At 46.7% G+C, this 15,433-nt stretch overlaps 1 protein-coding gene across 2 annotated transcripts in view; it reads left to right on the plus strand.

The window, feature by feature from the left end:
• Positions 1-1,600: 1,600 nt before the first annotated feature.
• Positions 1,601-15,433, plus strand: part of LOC144125232 (basigin-like) — a 291,295-nt gene continuing 277,462 nt past the window's right edge. The window contains exon 1 of one of the 2 annotated variants that reach the window (XM_077658450.1): positions 1,601-2,030. In XM_077658450.1, the coding sequence (XP_077514576.1) occupies positions 1,901-2,030 (130 nt within the window). In that variant the 5' untranslated portion in view covers positions 1,601-1,900. The remainder of the gene's footprint in view (positions 2,031-15,433) is intronic. The other variant, XM_077658449.1, reaches the window with a different exon arrangement.

Consider the following 15,433-nt stretch of genomic DNA (forward strand, 5'->3'; position numbering starts at 1 on the left):
TGAAAAAAAGCTAATACAGCTATCACCGAGTGACGATGAAAGAAGAACGTCGTTACCTGTGGGTAAATTAGCAATGCACCAACTGGCCCAGACAAAAGTTCTGATCCCTAATTACTGCCCTTTGATTTGGCGCACCTAAGCTAGCGCGGCAGCTAGTCGTTGTCAGCGTGCGAGCTGTCGGGGTCTGTATGTTTCCGGGACCTCACGTGCTTTCTTTGGAGCGAAAAAGAAAAGTTACTTGACGAACTCTCACTTTCTTTTAGTGTCCTGCAACCTTCTGTCAAGCGGTTTGAAATCATAATAATGGCTCAGATTGGTAATAAGCAAAATATATTTACATTCACCCCACGACACACTACTGGAGTGAGTGTGGCGATTCTCCCAAAACATTCTGGCTTTATTTTTTTTTACACATTTGTCTCAGGTGTCGTAAGAAACCGTCAATGCGAAGGAGAGGTAGTTGTAAGGCCCGCTAAATTTCTTAATTAAACCAAACAAACAAAACAAAAATGCTGCTGTTGAGGCAAGAACATATCGTCATTTACAATGCTGCATTCTGTGCGACGGTGCCAAGGAGGTTATAAAACCGAAAACGTTTAAATGAGACATGCGGACGATCTTAGAGTCTTCAAGGAAACGAAGGCTTCGCTTAACGCGGAATCTACTTCAACTTTGGAAAAATAATCGTAGTTTTTTTTTTATTACAAAGAAACTGCCTGCGGTCTTTATCGAGCAAACTTTTTCTTTGTTTGTTTGTTTGTTCATTTGTCTGTTTGGTGCCCTGGTTGCAGGTAGGACACACGATGAGCAAGGAGATGGTTCGTGGCTTCACAATGGAAAGAGCACCAAAATGCGAAAGGAAGGTAGCAGGAGCCGCTATAGTTCATTGAGAGACGGGCTTCGCAAACAACCACCTCAGAGCGGCCGCTCTGTAAAGATAGAAAAAGCAGTAACCGACCAGTAGCTTGAAGTGAAACCGGCAGCAGGGAGCCCGAACTGAAAAGTGCCCGGAGGGGAAGTCACCGGATCGGCAACCTTCGCACGATGAAGTTCAACATAACGCACTTTGCAACTAAACCTGATCTGAACAGAGGAGAGAGCCATTTTTTTATATGGCCGGTATCCTTTACAGCCATCCAACTAGTCAACCTTTTTAACAATCCATCCAGAGGCATATTTAAGGTTTTGAGTCAGTTCAACTTGATGCGACAGCAAGCACACGTGCAGCATCCGAAGTCTCAGCATTTTAAGTGGCTGTCGCGACCTGCTGTCGAGCACAAAGTCATTAGTTCGAACCCGTGAGCAGCGGCAACATTTCGATGGGGACGAGATACACGAACTCGTGAACCGAGAGCTCGGCGCACTTTTAAAGAGCCCCAGGTAGTATAAAATAATTGGCAGTCCTTTTCTATGGTCTGTCTTGCAACTAGTACTTCTGGTTTAGCAAATAAAAACACTTTTAGTTACGAAGTACGAACTATTAGGAGAAAGAACAAACAAAAAGAGCTTCAAAGAAAGTGAACGGTTGCCCACACCGGGCGAGAGATGGCGCCACCTCTTCAACCGCTATCATCATTGCGCGCCAGGCGAGCGGCGGCGCGCCGCCGCTGCCGACGCCGCAGCTGGGTGCGCGCGTCGTCTGCGCGCCGCGGCGTCGTCTGCACAAACCGTAGTCCAGACTCCGAGCGCCGAGCACAGGTATACGCCGGGGAGCGCGCGCGCGTGTGCTTGTGGCGCTGCACGCACACACACATACTGCCGCTTTGCGTCGCGTGCTTTCACTGGCCCTCGCAGCCGCCGCAAGAAGACAGGGGTTCATCGTCGCCTGTGGTGTGTGCTTGTGACGTCGTCGTGCGGCGCAGTGCGTCCTTGCGTCTCGGTGCGTTCGGTGTCTTCGGGAATGCAGGCCGCCGCCGGCTGTGCGGCGACGTGGCTGCACGTCCCGCGGACACCTACCGGCCTGCTTCGCACTTGGACTTGGCCGAGCATTGTCATCGCCGTGTGCGTCGCTGTCAGCAGCGCCGGAGCCGGTGAGTTTGTTGCGACAACAAGCTATAGCGGCTCTGACGAGCGGCATCATGGGTGCGAGCGCTGGCGTTCCGACACGAACCTCCACTCATCACTCGGTCGGGAGAGGAACTGCTCTCTCCGGCGTATTTGGAGGGAGAGTGTGCGTGTGTACGTGTGTGTGCGGTGCGCAAGTATTGACACAGCGGTTGGTCCGCTTTCGAAGATTGCTTCTGCTGCCGATTTGCTTGTCTCCGCCTCGCCACTCTCTCTCTGAATGAAGAACGTTTAAGGTCACTGCTGGAGGCCTGCTTCTTGCCTGTACTACAAATTGGCTGTTCGCGCCAGGCGCAGATTTGTGTAGGCGCGAAACCGCGCATCCTAGTAGGCCAAGGCGGCGACTTGGCGCAAGCTTGCTGTAAGCTTTTTGCATAAGAGCTCCGCTCGGTGGGTGTGCATTTCGCCTTTTCGTTCTAGTGCCTGCGGCCGTGAAGTGGATTTTTTTCAGCATTTTTGCCAGCGCATGCTTCGCGCCTGTTGTCAGATCTTGGCACCGAGCTTGGTATTGCAAGCTACGGAGCTACTGGGAATTTGCCCTCCTTTGTCAAGAGCTTCCCTAAGCAAGGATGTTGCTATAATAATTGGTTTTTGGTGGAATGGAAATGGCGCAGTATCTGTCTCATATATCGTTGGACATCTGAACCGCGCCGTAAGGGAAGGGATAAAGGAGGGAGTGAAAGAAGAGAGGAACAAATAGGTCCGTAGTGGAGGGCTCCGGAATAATATGTTGCTCGATCACCGTTAGACAACGATGTTGTCACATTGTCATGCTTGCGCTGCAGGCTTCTTGGCGTCGGCAGCTGGGGTTCAAGGAGGTGAAAATTGCTCTTCGAGCGCGGCTAGAAAAAGAAAAAATAATCGCAAAGTTCCTGAGACTGGAAGTAGAAAAAAAAAGAACCTGTAACTTTAGACGCACTAAGCTCGGCATTTGGCTGCGCTATTTGATGACTTCTCGAGCATGAAATTGCGAGGCGGTTTTTATCCACTGAAAATTTCCGCGTTAATAGCTCGAGCTGCAAGTGTTAAACTACTGCGAATGTCAGCGTCAGATACCGTGCAGGATACTGACCGCCCAAAAATGTGCGAAGGCTCCAGCTATGCATGAGAGACTGAACGCAAATTTCACTTCGCAAAAATCGGACGCACGCGAAGGTCATTATTTGCGTGAGATATCAATCGCATTTGAGACAGCCCAGAAGTTTACTGCAGGTTCGGGCAGCACTCGCACGAAAAAGACCGAGGCGGAAAAAAAAAAGTGCTTAACTTTTCTAGCTTTTTTCTTCCTTTTATTTTACTTTTAGAATATTCATTTGCTTTCCATCGCTAGTGGTGTTACTACAGTAGCTTATAGATTCGCTTGCCCCGGTAAACAACTCTTCATGGATGCGCGCTTTTCGCAGTTTCGCTTGGTTGAAAATTTCGCTTTTCTGAAAACTTGTTTAAAAACTCGGAAGTATTTGAAACTGCCTGTTTGATTTTAACGAACGAGAGTGAACGCGTTCAGGCTCGTAACTGTTCCGATACTCGCCGGGCAGCTTCCCTGACCATGCTCCTTCGGACAGTTATTCAAGTGCGTATGCGCCAAGTTAAGTCTCGCTCAATGTTACTTGCAACGCAGCTGCAAATCATATTACTTACATCCGTATTAAACGCTTTGTCATGAGGAATCTCTGCAGTGGACCCACTTTATCTTCAATTATAAGCCGCGTCCACTATTTTAAGGTGTCTTTGGGAGCGCGCTGCGTCCTGAAGAGAGCACCGACTCTAGGTTCTGTATGCATTCCGTTGTTTCTGAAAAGATGAAAAATCGAAATGGTAGGAATAATAAAATGTAGCTTTGCGGCCAAGGATTGCGTACAGCGCTTGAAAGGAGGTGAAGCCGGCATTTAAGTAGAGCTTAAGTTCCGCCGCTATATCCCACACCACGTATTCTGAAAACTCTTGCGGACTACTGATCCGGAGTTCCCGGGTTCGAACCCGACCGCGGCGGCTGCGTTTTTATGGAGGAAAAACGCTAAGGCGCCCGTGTGCTGTGCGATGTCAGTGCACGTTAAAGATCCCTAGGTGGTCGAAATTATTCCGGAGCCCTCCACTACGGCACCTCTCTCTTCCTTTCTTCTTTCACTCCCTCCTTTATCCCTTCCCTTACGGCGCGGTTCAGGTGTCCAACGATATATGAGACAGATACTGCGCCATTTCCTTTCCCCCAAAAAACCAATTATTATTATTATTATCACTTGTGTCAGATATTGCTGAGGTAGAGGATTCCAGCCGTGAAGTTTAAGCTTGTGTGCTTCTCACAGTGGTATGTGTTCTCGCTCGCGCCTATAGGCGCGTATTGTACTCCTAATTTATTAAAATTTTGTCTCAGCTTTTTATGTGAAAATATATGCCGGCAAGTTGGGCGCCACTTTGCTAGTCACAAAAGAAATGCGAAGGCAAATTGGTAGTTTCTGACGAAATGAAATGGCGCTGTAACTCTGTCAACCGCACCGTAAGGGAAGGTGGGAGTGAAAGAAGAAAGAAAGAGAGAAAGAAGGAAAGAAAGAGAGAAGGAAAGAAAGAGAGAAAGATAGAAGGAAAGAAAGGAAGAGAGAAAGAAAGAAGGAAAGAGGGAAGAAAAGAAGGAAGGAAGGCAAGAAAGAGGGAAGGAAAGAAAGAAAGAGAGAAGGAAGGAAAGGAAGAAAGAAAGAAGGAAGGAAAGGAAGAAAGAAAGAAGGAAGGAAAGGAAGTAAGAAAGAGAGAAAGAAAGAAGGAAGGAAAGCAAGAAAGAAAGAGGGAAAGAAGGAAGGAAAGCAAGAAAGAAGGAAGGAAAGGAAGTAAGAAAGAGAGAAAGAAAGAAGGAAGGAAAGAGGGAAGAAAAGAAAGAAGGAAAGCAAGAAAGAGGGAAGGAAAGAAAGAAAGAGAGAAGGAAGGAAAGGAAGAAAGAAAGAAGGAAAGGAAGTAAGAAAGAGAGAAAGAAAGAAGGAGGAAAGCAAGAAAGAAAGAGGGAAAGAAAGAAAGAGAGAAAGAAGGAAGGAAAGGAAGTAAGAAAGAGAGAAAGAAAGAAAGCAAGGAAGAAAGAGGGAAGGAATGAAAGGAAGAAATAAAGAAAGGAAGAAAGCTGCCGTGCTTGAGGTCTCCGCAAATAATTTCAACCACCTGGGCATCTTTAACGTGCACTGACATCGCACAGCACACGGGCGCGCTTTGCTTTTCGCCTCCATCGAAACACGGTCGCCGCTGTCGGGATCGAACACGGTTACAAAAAAAAAAAATAATGAAACAGCAAATGGAAATGCTTCGAGAAAGACCGGGAACTCGCTAGTGGAGACAAGACGCGAAACTTTCTCATTTTTCGCGTCAAGGTGAACTACTAATTATGGACGAAAGGTGATATATGGACTGGTTGTGAGGCGTCCTGCTTTTGAAACAGCGAATAACGGGGAACGAACAAAAAAGTAATTATTTAATGCACACAAAAGTAATAAATAAATATTTGATGTACACAAATAATATCGTATAGAATAATTATCCCATAAGGAAGCGAAGTATTTCAATACGGCAGGTGTATAAGTTTGCGGCTCGATTTATAGCGCGATGTGGGAAGACAGACGCTGATATAGTGAAGTAGGCAAATAACGGGTGTTTTTCATAGTTTCTCCGGAGTTCATCCGGTGTCCTGCGCACCAACTAATTGCAGTTAGGAGGTCCTTTTCAGTTAATTAGGAACCACAGAGCTGCTGGACGCAATATGTTGTACTGAATGGTTTTGCTGGGCTACAACTGTTGAACGGCTTTGGGGGTATAGAGGTAAATGTCCCTGAACACAGCGAAAAAGGTGAGTGTGGTAAGCACGTAAACGGAACATTGTTCTGCTGGCAGTAACCACACATTTAAAGTGTCGTACTGTAACCATGCCGGCGTATGGAAACTTCCGGGCATATTTCGAACGAAAAGTCAAAAGATGCCGCGGTAAATTCAAAGAATGTCTAGTAAATAATGGCACATTAAACTATTCTTGTTTCTCTTTACCTTTAGACCTGCATCTGCCGATTTCTTTTCTGCAGTAGTTTCTCTTCCAAAGTGCTCATACACTTCCTTTTCTCTCTTCCTCTGACTTGTATAAATGCAATCTAATTTCGTTAATTTAAACTTGCGGAATTCCAACTCGCGGTTCAATCGAACTGTCGCTTTGTTCGAGTCAACATGAAGCCTTTTGATACACTCCCGTTAATTCTAAATCCGCACAATTCGAACAGATTTTTGGTCCTCTTCCGGTCGAATTATCGAGAGACGACTACTGCATCAGACGCTTTTATTGGTTATGTGTAACCAAGTTTATGTTTAGATAAATATAAGTGCAAAACAAGACTGCGATCAACACTACTTCTGGTGACACACTAATCCGTAAACTGCGCCATAGCCGTGGTCGGTGTAAACGAAGGAGGTGCTCTACACATCCGCGGAGCCCTTGGTTTCTCCCGCCGCTCCCGCCAGCTGATCTGCAGTGACTGCGGCTGCGTGCGTTCGGACGCACCACTGCGTCGCCCGACAAGTGGCGCCCTCTCACGAGCGCGCCACGTTCAAATTGTCCGCTTGCGCCGGGGTATTGATCCGCTATGTCGGCGTGCTTCATTTTTCAGTCGCTAAAGGAATGCGTCGAGGACACTGGGAAGAACTTGAAAGGGAATTGCTGCGCTGGATTAATTCTTATCTATTTCTTGTTAAACATTTTTGTGATCGGCTGAATGATTTTTGGAAAAAAAATTCGCTTAATTCGAATTACTGCTTTATTCGTCGATACCCCTGGCTGCTAGAGGAAGGTGCCTGTTTGACCCATTTTGCTCCAGCCTGTACCTGAATGCTGTCGGTACTGAATATTTTTTTTTTGCATGTGCCTTCTTGATTTGACTGACGCGTCTACAGCACACTGTGACTTCTACGAGTGGTTTCTTTTTTGAAGACGAGAACTCCCTTGGGCTCTAATGGAAACGAAAGATATCCGGAATACGGATTGTATTCTTTGCACACATTCCTAAACTTTACTTTTATTCCGCACTTTCCTGCCCCCCCCCCCCCCCCCCGGCACACACAGACACTTTTATTTTCTAGCTGTCCTGAAGCGTTTTCACTCTTCAAGGCGTCGTCCGTGCTGGGGGTGATCTGGTTGCGCACAAAACAGAGGTTGCGTCTGACCCCGGGCTTTTCCGAAAGTCGCTCTCCACTTGGACAGGGTGGTGGTGAAAGCCTTTTTCCTCGCACACATTGTGCACCAATCGAACCGAATCCCCCCTCCCGTGTCCTCGGGCCTTTCAGCGGGTAGCCTGCGCATTGTGCCGTAACATCGTCCCGCCGGCGTTTTTCGTTCGAAACCGCCAACTCGATTTCGGTCTTGTTTGCTTACGCTTTTCTCATGCTGTCTCCTGTTTGGCGAAGTGACAAGAGGTTCTCTACCCGTTTTTTTTTTGTATTTCGCTCTGCTCTTTTAGACTAATAATCTTTTTTTTTTTCTTTTAGTGCGCGCACAATGTCCACGTGCCAAAGAATTTGATTGCTGGCGCACGGCTTTTTTTTTTTACCTTCGGTTCTTCTGCAGCCGCGAGCAATCGCGAGTGAAAATATACGGGCTGGTTTTGCTCAAGCGAGTTTGTACCGGAAGGATGGAATGGGACCTGCAATGCTTCAGACTGGAAAAACAGCACAAAAAAAACGGAATGGAAGGAAGGAAGTGGCGGGAGGACGTGTGCTGAATCACGACTAACCTGTTTGGCCAGCGTGAATCTACCAACTCGCCCAGCGTACATTTTACTACTCCAATGCTTATTTGTATCGTATTCGTTTGCGAGATTTGTACTTATAAAGAATGGCGAGTTGTGCTAGTCGGATGTAGTTCACCTTGAAAACAAATTTCAGCGTTTGTGTGTACTCTTCCCGTGTCCTTCGTCTGTGTGCGCTGAATTTTGTTTTCCAGATTTGTAGCTCCTATTGGACCACGGATGCTGTTTTCATCTGCACAGTGGTGTGCGCGTTCTTTGGCTGTATACCAGTTAGCGTCAGTACGTTCTAGGCGAGAGATTAGTTTCTTCGGAGAGATCTTGCTTAATTTCTTTCCCTGTTTCCTGTAGGATATCCGCCACAACACCACAGACTGCCATGTTACAAAAATAACTCAGTGAAACGCTGTGTACAGACCAACACCGTGTTTCGCAAGCCTAGAGGGCGCGCGTACATCGGAGGTAGTGTTCCCGTATACGGGACCTGCGGGAGCATTTATAGGAACACTAGTCGGAGGCGGCCAGGGGGGTCGTCTGCGCTGTCGTCTGCTAAGGTGCGTGATTCGCTTAGCATGCCATTTCAGAAGCGTGTTCTTTATATGAAGATATGTGTAGGCTGTCAAGTTTGACTGACTCTATTTACGATGAAATGTATCGCAGGCGGCCGCTTGTTGGACTGCACGAAAAAGCTTTTCCGACTCAGAGAAACACGCAGCTGGTTGAGCGCCTAGACATTTTTTTTTTTTTTGGGGGGGGGGGGGGGGTGTATGCCAAGCATCAGAACGTACATTTTTCGCGACGTTGTAAATGCGTATAAGCTTCTAAATGACGTAATTCTTTTTCGTGTTGTACTCAAAAGTACTCTACAGCTGTTAGAGAACGGCCGCCTTCGTAGGTTCACTGCCAAATGAGAAAATTTCTTTGGAATGTTTTCTTTACATATGATTACATGGGCCGCTGTCCTGTTCGGTACCCCAACTCCGGGTTGCACATATTGTAATGTTTTAAAAAACACATCCGCTTTGATTTGGCTTTCGATACTTGCTGACTTCGTTCTAGGATGTACGAGGCTTTTTAAACCAAAGGATGACTTCTTAGGTGGAGTGCAAAATCAGAAAACTACTTTGAAAAGTTTTGTTTACGCACATTCTTAGAGAAGAAAACTGCGAATGCCATTGGCGGCTACTTCTACCTTCTTGCTAAGCAAGGACAGCTCATCGCAAGCACAGAGCCCGAGCCACGCAAGCTCTAGACAGAAATAGAAACAAAAACGCTGGTTGATATGCACAGGCTGGAAATGCAATGCGAGAGGGCGCTAGGCATTGCGTCATAGAGAGTGCTTGATGCACTCAGCTCAAACAGGACCCGCATTCAAGAGGAGAGGATAGAGGGAAGGCATCGGCAAACAACCAAAACACGCCGGAGAGACTCGAGGAACGATGCGCGATCGACTCGGAGCAGCGACAACGAACGCACGGCCTGTCTTCGCCGCTTCTTGTTGCCCCCAACCGCTTTTATTTTCCTCAGCCGAAGAACGCCGGGTGTTCCCCGTGGGGCATGGCGCGTAGTACGTGCTGCTGCTGTTGCCGCGCCGCACGATATGCGTGCTCGCTCGCGCCCCTCCCCATACGTTCAGCTGCTGCCAAGGCCAGCGCGACACGTGACTCAGACAGGAGGAGAGAGGAGGGCGTACGGAAGGAAGCGGCTCACGCCGCGGGGATGCTGCCAAGAGCAGCACCGCTTCTCTCGAGTCGGAGGTGGTTGGGCACGTTCTAGTGGTGCTGGCAATGCGAAGGCGCGTGGTGCATTCGCATTGGTCCCGCTGCGCTCCAGCGTTGCCTGCCTGCCAGTTTTCTTTCTTGCTTCCACGGAAAGAAGGCTATCTTCACTTTAAACTTCAATCCCGAGAAGTGCGGGGGTGGTCGTGGATCGCCTCCGCCTAGCATCCTGCCGATCATCCGTCCGGCAATTCCCGATCGTTGCGCCCGGATGTGAAAGCTTCTCCTAGGAGCGCCGACTAAATAGACCGCTTCTCTCGCACTCTCTTTCTTTCTTGTCATTCTTTCGTTCTTTGCCAACTATTCCGGGAGACAGTTCGAGAATGTGAACCTGCTCAGACCGATGACGCGTAAGATAGAGCGGGAAATCTCGGCATGCAGGAGCTTGGGACAACAACGTAATAGATGGCCCATACACGCTGCCACGGGCGCTCTCTAAAGTCGAAGCGAAGCTCGGTGAACTACAACAAAAAGGAGACCTAGATTTCACGTGATTATTAATTAAACTACGCTTATTGCTTTACACGGACACTGAAGATTCGAATCGTAAGCATGTTCTTTGTTTGTTACGCCGCATCGAAGTTGATATTCGGATTGTCCCTTCCTATCGCCGTCGTGTAACAACGGCATCGTCTGATAGTTGCCGCGTTCTAGTTTGTGCCACTTTAATATAACTGCAGTAACGTGTCAGGAATTTCTTCAGCGTACGCGGGGTGTTTGGAAGACAAATTGTGTCAGAGCGAGAAGAGCAGCATATGCACGCACGCACGCACGCACACACGCGCGCGCGCACACACACACACACACACACACACACACACACACACACACACACACACACACACACACACACACACACACACACACACACACACACACACACACACACACACACACACACACACACACACACACACACACACACACACACACACACACACACACACACACACACACACACACACACACACACACACACACACACACACACACATCTTCATTTACATATAGTCAAACCTGATTATAACTAAACGATTTATAACGAAATAATGGATATAACAAACGAATGACGATTCCGCTAAGCAGCTCTGTCAGAACGGGTTATAACGAAGCTATAGTGACGACGAAGTGATCGCCGGGGCCCTTGAACTTCGCTATAGAGAGGGTCAACTGTACTGCGATCCCCGGGGTTTGGCTGTATACGTATGGAACAGCCAATGAGAGGTGGTTTAATTGCTGCTAGATTCGCGCGCATCTTTCAACCTATTGCGTGCAATGCCTTTGTCCAGGCTCCAGGGGCCAAGGGATTTGCCTCTAGGACAGGCTGTGTAGGTCATCATGCGTCGCCAGTGATACAAACCACTTTCACGGCTTCAAAACAAACCTCCTGGACTCTTTACTTTTGAAACAGGCTGTAAACGTATATTCAGCCGCACCCGTGCCTAATGATCACATTTGCATAAACGTTTCCATGAATGCGAGCATATCAGTGCGCTAGTTAAGTGACCGCTGTTTGCATATTGCCATGTCGGGCAGTCTATTTGCCAGTGTCGCTTCGTGTCAGCTGGTTGGTTTTTGGCGACATCGATGAGGGACCAAAGCAAAATAGTGCCTTCTGTATTCGTGTTCTTCAAGGCGCATGCACAGAAAGCGCAGCATTAACATGTGCCATTGTGCCTTGATTTACTCTGCGGGCTCTATAGCCGCAGGTAATCAATTCTGCATATGTTTCCCCAAGCTATAGTGGTGATCGTCGATAATAAAATTCTGAATGTGTTTCACTAACCTATAGTGGTGAACGTTCGCATCCGCTGCTGTTGAATTGTGGCCGCCGAAAACGCGGAACTTAGCGCAGGTTTATCCTGCATACGCTCCGATATCTGATTTCTCCGTGGAAATTTCGGTGGAACACAGGAGAGGGGACGGAGTCATGTTCGTCCGTTATGGAAGACAGATGCGTGCAAAGGCATAATGATGCGGTCGCGGCACGTGGCAATTGATTAAACGTTAAACTGCAACTGGAGCGAGACTTTGAATAAACTATTATGATGATTTTATTCAGATCAAACATTTTCTTTACTTTTCTCCACTCGTCATAGACTTAAGTGTTGCCACGCGCGGCACTCGCTTCGTGACATTGGCTGAAACTCAGCGATAGCGTCGACTGAGCCAGTGACCAATAGCGAAAAAAAAATTTCTGAACGGGCTTTGATTGGAAGAGCGTGATTTCATTATTCTGTCTAAGAAGACTGCTGTTTATAGAGCCGAAGCTGTAGACTGCGCATTTTTATGACGGAAAATTTAAAGCTGCACAATATTATTGGCGATGAGGGCAAGCGTGAGACAGCAAGGAGAAAGATGTAAGGACAATATACGTTTTAAGAGGAAGAAGAAGAAGAATGTGTTTCCATATACCTGGGCTGAAGAAGAAGAAGAAGAAGATGATGATGATGATGATGACGATGATGAAGAAGAAGAAGAAGAAGAAGAAGAAGAAGAAGAAGAAGAAGAAGAAGAAGAAGAAGAAGAAGAAGAAGAAGAAGAAGAAGAAGATGACGATGATGAAGAAGAAGAAGAAGAAGAAGTAGAAGAAGAAGAAGAAGAAGAAGAACAAGAAGATGTGTTTCCGAATTTGTACGATACGTAGTGCGCCTTCTGCGGTGAAGTGGCTGACTTATACCATATGGTAAGGACATGCCAGAAGAAAACCAGCTATGCCAAGAATGAATAGCCCAACAACTGAGGACTGGGAAGCGGCGCTGTCCAGCTCACATTCGGAGGACCAGCTTTCGCTGGTGAACCGACCAAGAGCAGCGGCCAAAGCCAATGGGCTTCTGGAATGAGGGCCCACCCAACCATTGTATGCATTAAACGTTTTTCTGTCTCTCTCTCTCTCTCTCACGAACAATCATGATCATCATCAGCCTGACTACGCCCACTGCAGGACAAAGGCCTCTCCCAATTAAGTCTCTCCAATTAACCCTGTCCTGTGTAAGCTGCGGCCATCGTACCCCTGCAAACTTCCGAATCTGACCCACGCTGTAACTTTTTTCCATCGCCTGAAATCAGTAAACAAAAAGTCTTTAAATGCTTCCTGTCTTCTATCTATTTACGACATTGTTCACTGGTTTGATTACACGTAGTCATGCCGGCTTATACGGCAGAGAAAGAATTGCATGGGTCGGCAAATGAAAGATGTACCCTGTACAGAGATACGGAGCGCCTCGTTTCTTCAAGGCTTGCAAAGGTTTTCCGCGTAATTTTCGGTATTTTTTTATTTTCCTCTTCTCATTTCGAATATCGAGCCAATTTTTTTGCGAAACGCTGCGCAACAACCGTTGAACTATGCGCCAGGCTAGAAATAGGCACATAAAGCCAGTCATAATGGGTTACGTATGGTGAACACTGAGGGTGTAATCTTGCGATCCGCAAACAATCACCTGCAGTAAATTTTAGCTTCAGTTGCAACAACCAAGCGAGTAGTCCTGCAAAACATTTCCATGACACTTCGCAGGCTTTCTGCGTACATCTAGACTTGTTACTGAGGTCTGCTTGCACTTACAGCCGCATATCAATAAGAATCCTGGCAAGCTTTGTAAATTGTAGACCCTTTGTTGCACGATAGAAAGTGACAGTGTCGTACGGTTCCTGAAGAGCATGTGTACGCACAATATTTGTTCTTATTTTGTTCCTTTGTTCCCGTTTTCTTCTGGTTTTAGCCTTCTTTTAGTGCAGGTTAGATAACCGAAACGTGTTCAGGTTGACTCCAAATGTGGCTCCATCGTCCTCTTGTGCTGATTTTGTGTTTTTATTTTTTTATGGACACATTGAAAGTGAGCGCACACTTTTCCGCGGGTGCTTTGAGCGCCCATGATGTGGCTCCTTCGTTCTCTTACGCTGTTTTTCTTTTTTTTTTCATTTTTCTTGTGGACATATTGAAAGTCAGCGCATCTTATTTTGCGTGTGCTCTTTGAGCTCGCGCGTGCGACCAAAGTCTCTAGAGAGGCCTGCCTGTCTTCAGGAAGTATTTTTCTGTCGGCGTTCTTCCCTCCATATCTCCCCCCCCCTCCAGCGCGCATATATATATATATATATATATATATATATATATATATATATATATATATATATATATATATATATATATATATATATATATATATATATATATATATATATATATATATCTGACGCGAGACCACTACAGTCCTGAAGAAGACCGCACCGCGGTCGAAACGTTGATAAATAAAAGTGTCTTTGTAGAAGTGCCCACTTCTCTTATATATATATATATATATATATATATATATATATATATATATATATATATATATATATATATATATATATATATATATATATATATATATATATATATATATATATATATTTCTCGGAGCAGCCGCAAGGTGATATAAGCTGCGCGCAGTGGCACGTCGGCGGCTGTTATTCGAGAGCCCTTTCGTCTCGTTCCTCTTTCTTCAGCCCTCGCCCCAGTTCCGAGAGATGGGCCGAACGCGGCAAGCGTTTGTTTATTTTCTTACACGCGCGGCGTCGACACGGTCGTTGCGACGACGCTGCCCCGCGTTATCGCCCCAAAAGCTTGCACCGCAAAGCACCCGCTGCCTCCTCCCGCTTGCTTGCAAACTTCCGGCACCTTCGCTCGCGCATTCTAAATTTATTTATTTTTCTACAGTATTTTCAGCAGGGAGGCCAGAGAAAGATAAGCCTCCCGCTGGAAATGTCGGTGCGCGCGTTGTCTGCAAATTACGCATTGTGCGGCCGCCCGCCACTTTCTCGTTTGTATGCGGCCGTGCTTTAGAGCGTGTGCGTGCGTGCGTGAGTGTGAGCGGCTTTTCAGCGTAAGGAGCGCCTGTTTTGCACCCTCGCGGCAAGAATGTCTTGGGCGTGTTGCCTGAAAGTGAAATACTGATGGGAATGCCTGCAAGATGATGTACTTTCATTTAGCGCAGACGCCAGAGCTGTTTCAAGACTTTTCAGCCTCGTTCTTAAGAGCCTTTATATAAGTTGTTTCGGAATTAGTTGTTTTTGAAGAAAAGTTAAGTATTACGCCATCGATGTAGCTTAGGCCTGTAATGTCAATTTTACAACTATACCTCAAACAAAATACTTGCCAGAGCACGCACAGCACGTTCCCTTGATCTAAGTCCTATAGGACTTAAAATGGCATGCACATCGAATTTTGGATGCTTGTATCTTTCTTTTTTTGTAAAGATGCGTAAGGAATTAGTATACGTGAATCACCACGCGCATTCGCCTACGATCACTAGATAACTTGAATCAAATTTCTGCTGTCGCATTGCTTCGGTTTCCGTTCCAACAACCGAACGATGGCGCTGACGGTGAAGTTCGGTATATTAGTCACGTGAGGCATGAAAAAAACTGCTATATAATCGCTGATTTTTCATTCCTTGTCCTCCCGGCTCTTGAGGCAGGCTGGCTTTAGCGGCTTAGCGAATTAAAACGACGAAGTAACGATTATATCGCAGTTAATTTTGTCTCGCATGTCGTATACTGAACTTTGACGTCAGATCCAGTGTAGGTGAAATTTCGTGAACACTTTGGTCTTTAAACAATTAGGGATTGATCCCGGCCGCGGCGGTCCAATTTCGATGGAGGCGAAATTCTAGAGGCCCGTATACTGTGCGATCTCAGTGCACGTTAAAGAACCCCAGGTGGTCTAAATTCCCGGAACCCTTCACTACGGCGTCTCCCATAGCCTGAGTCGCTTTGGGACGTTAAACCCCCGTAAACCAAACCAAACCAAACAAATAGGGAGTTCAGCTCTTAATGATAAGGTCGGAGGGTCAG

This window comes from Amblyomma americanum, chromosome 3 (assembly GCF_052857255.1).
Source record: "Amblyomma americanum isolate KBUSLIRL-KWMA chromosome 3, ASM5285725v1, whole genome shotgun sequence".
NCBI lineage: Eukaryota > Metazoa > Arthropoda > Arachnida > Ixodida > Ixodidae > Amblyomma > Amblyomma americanum.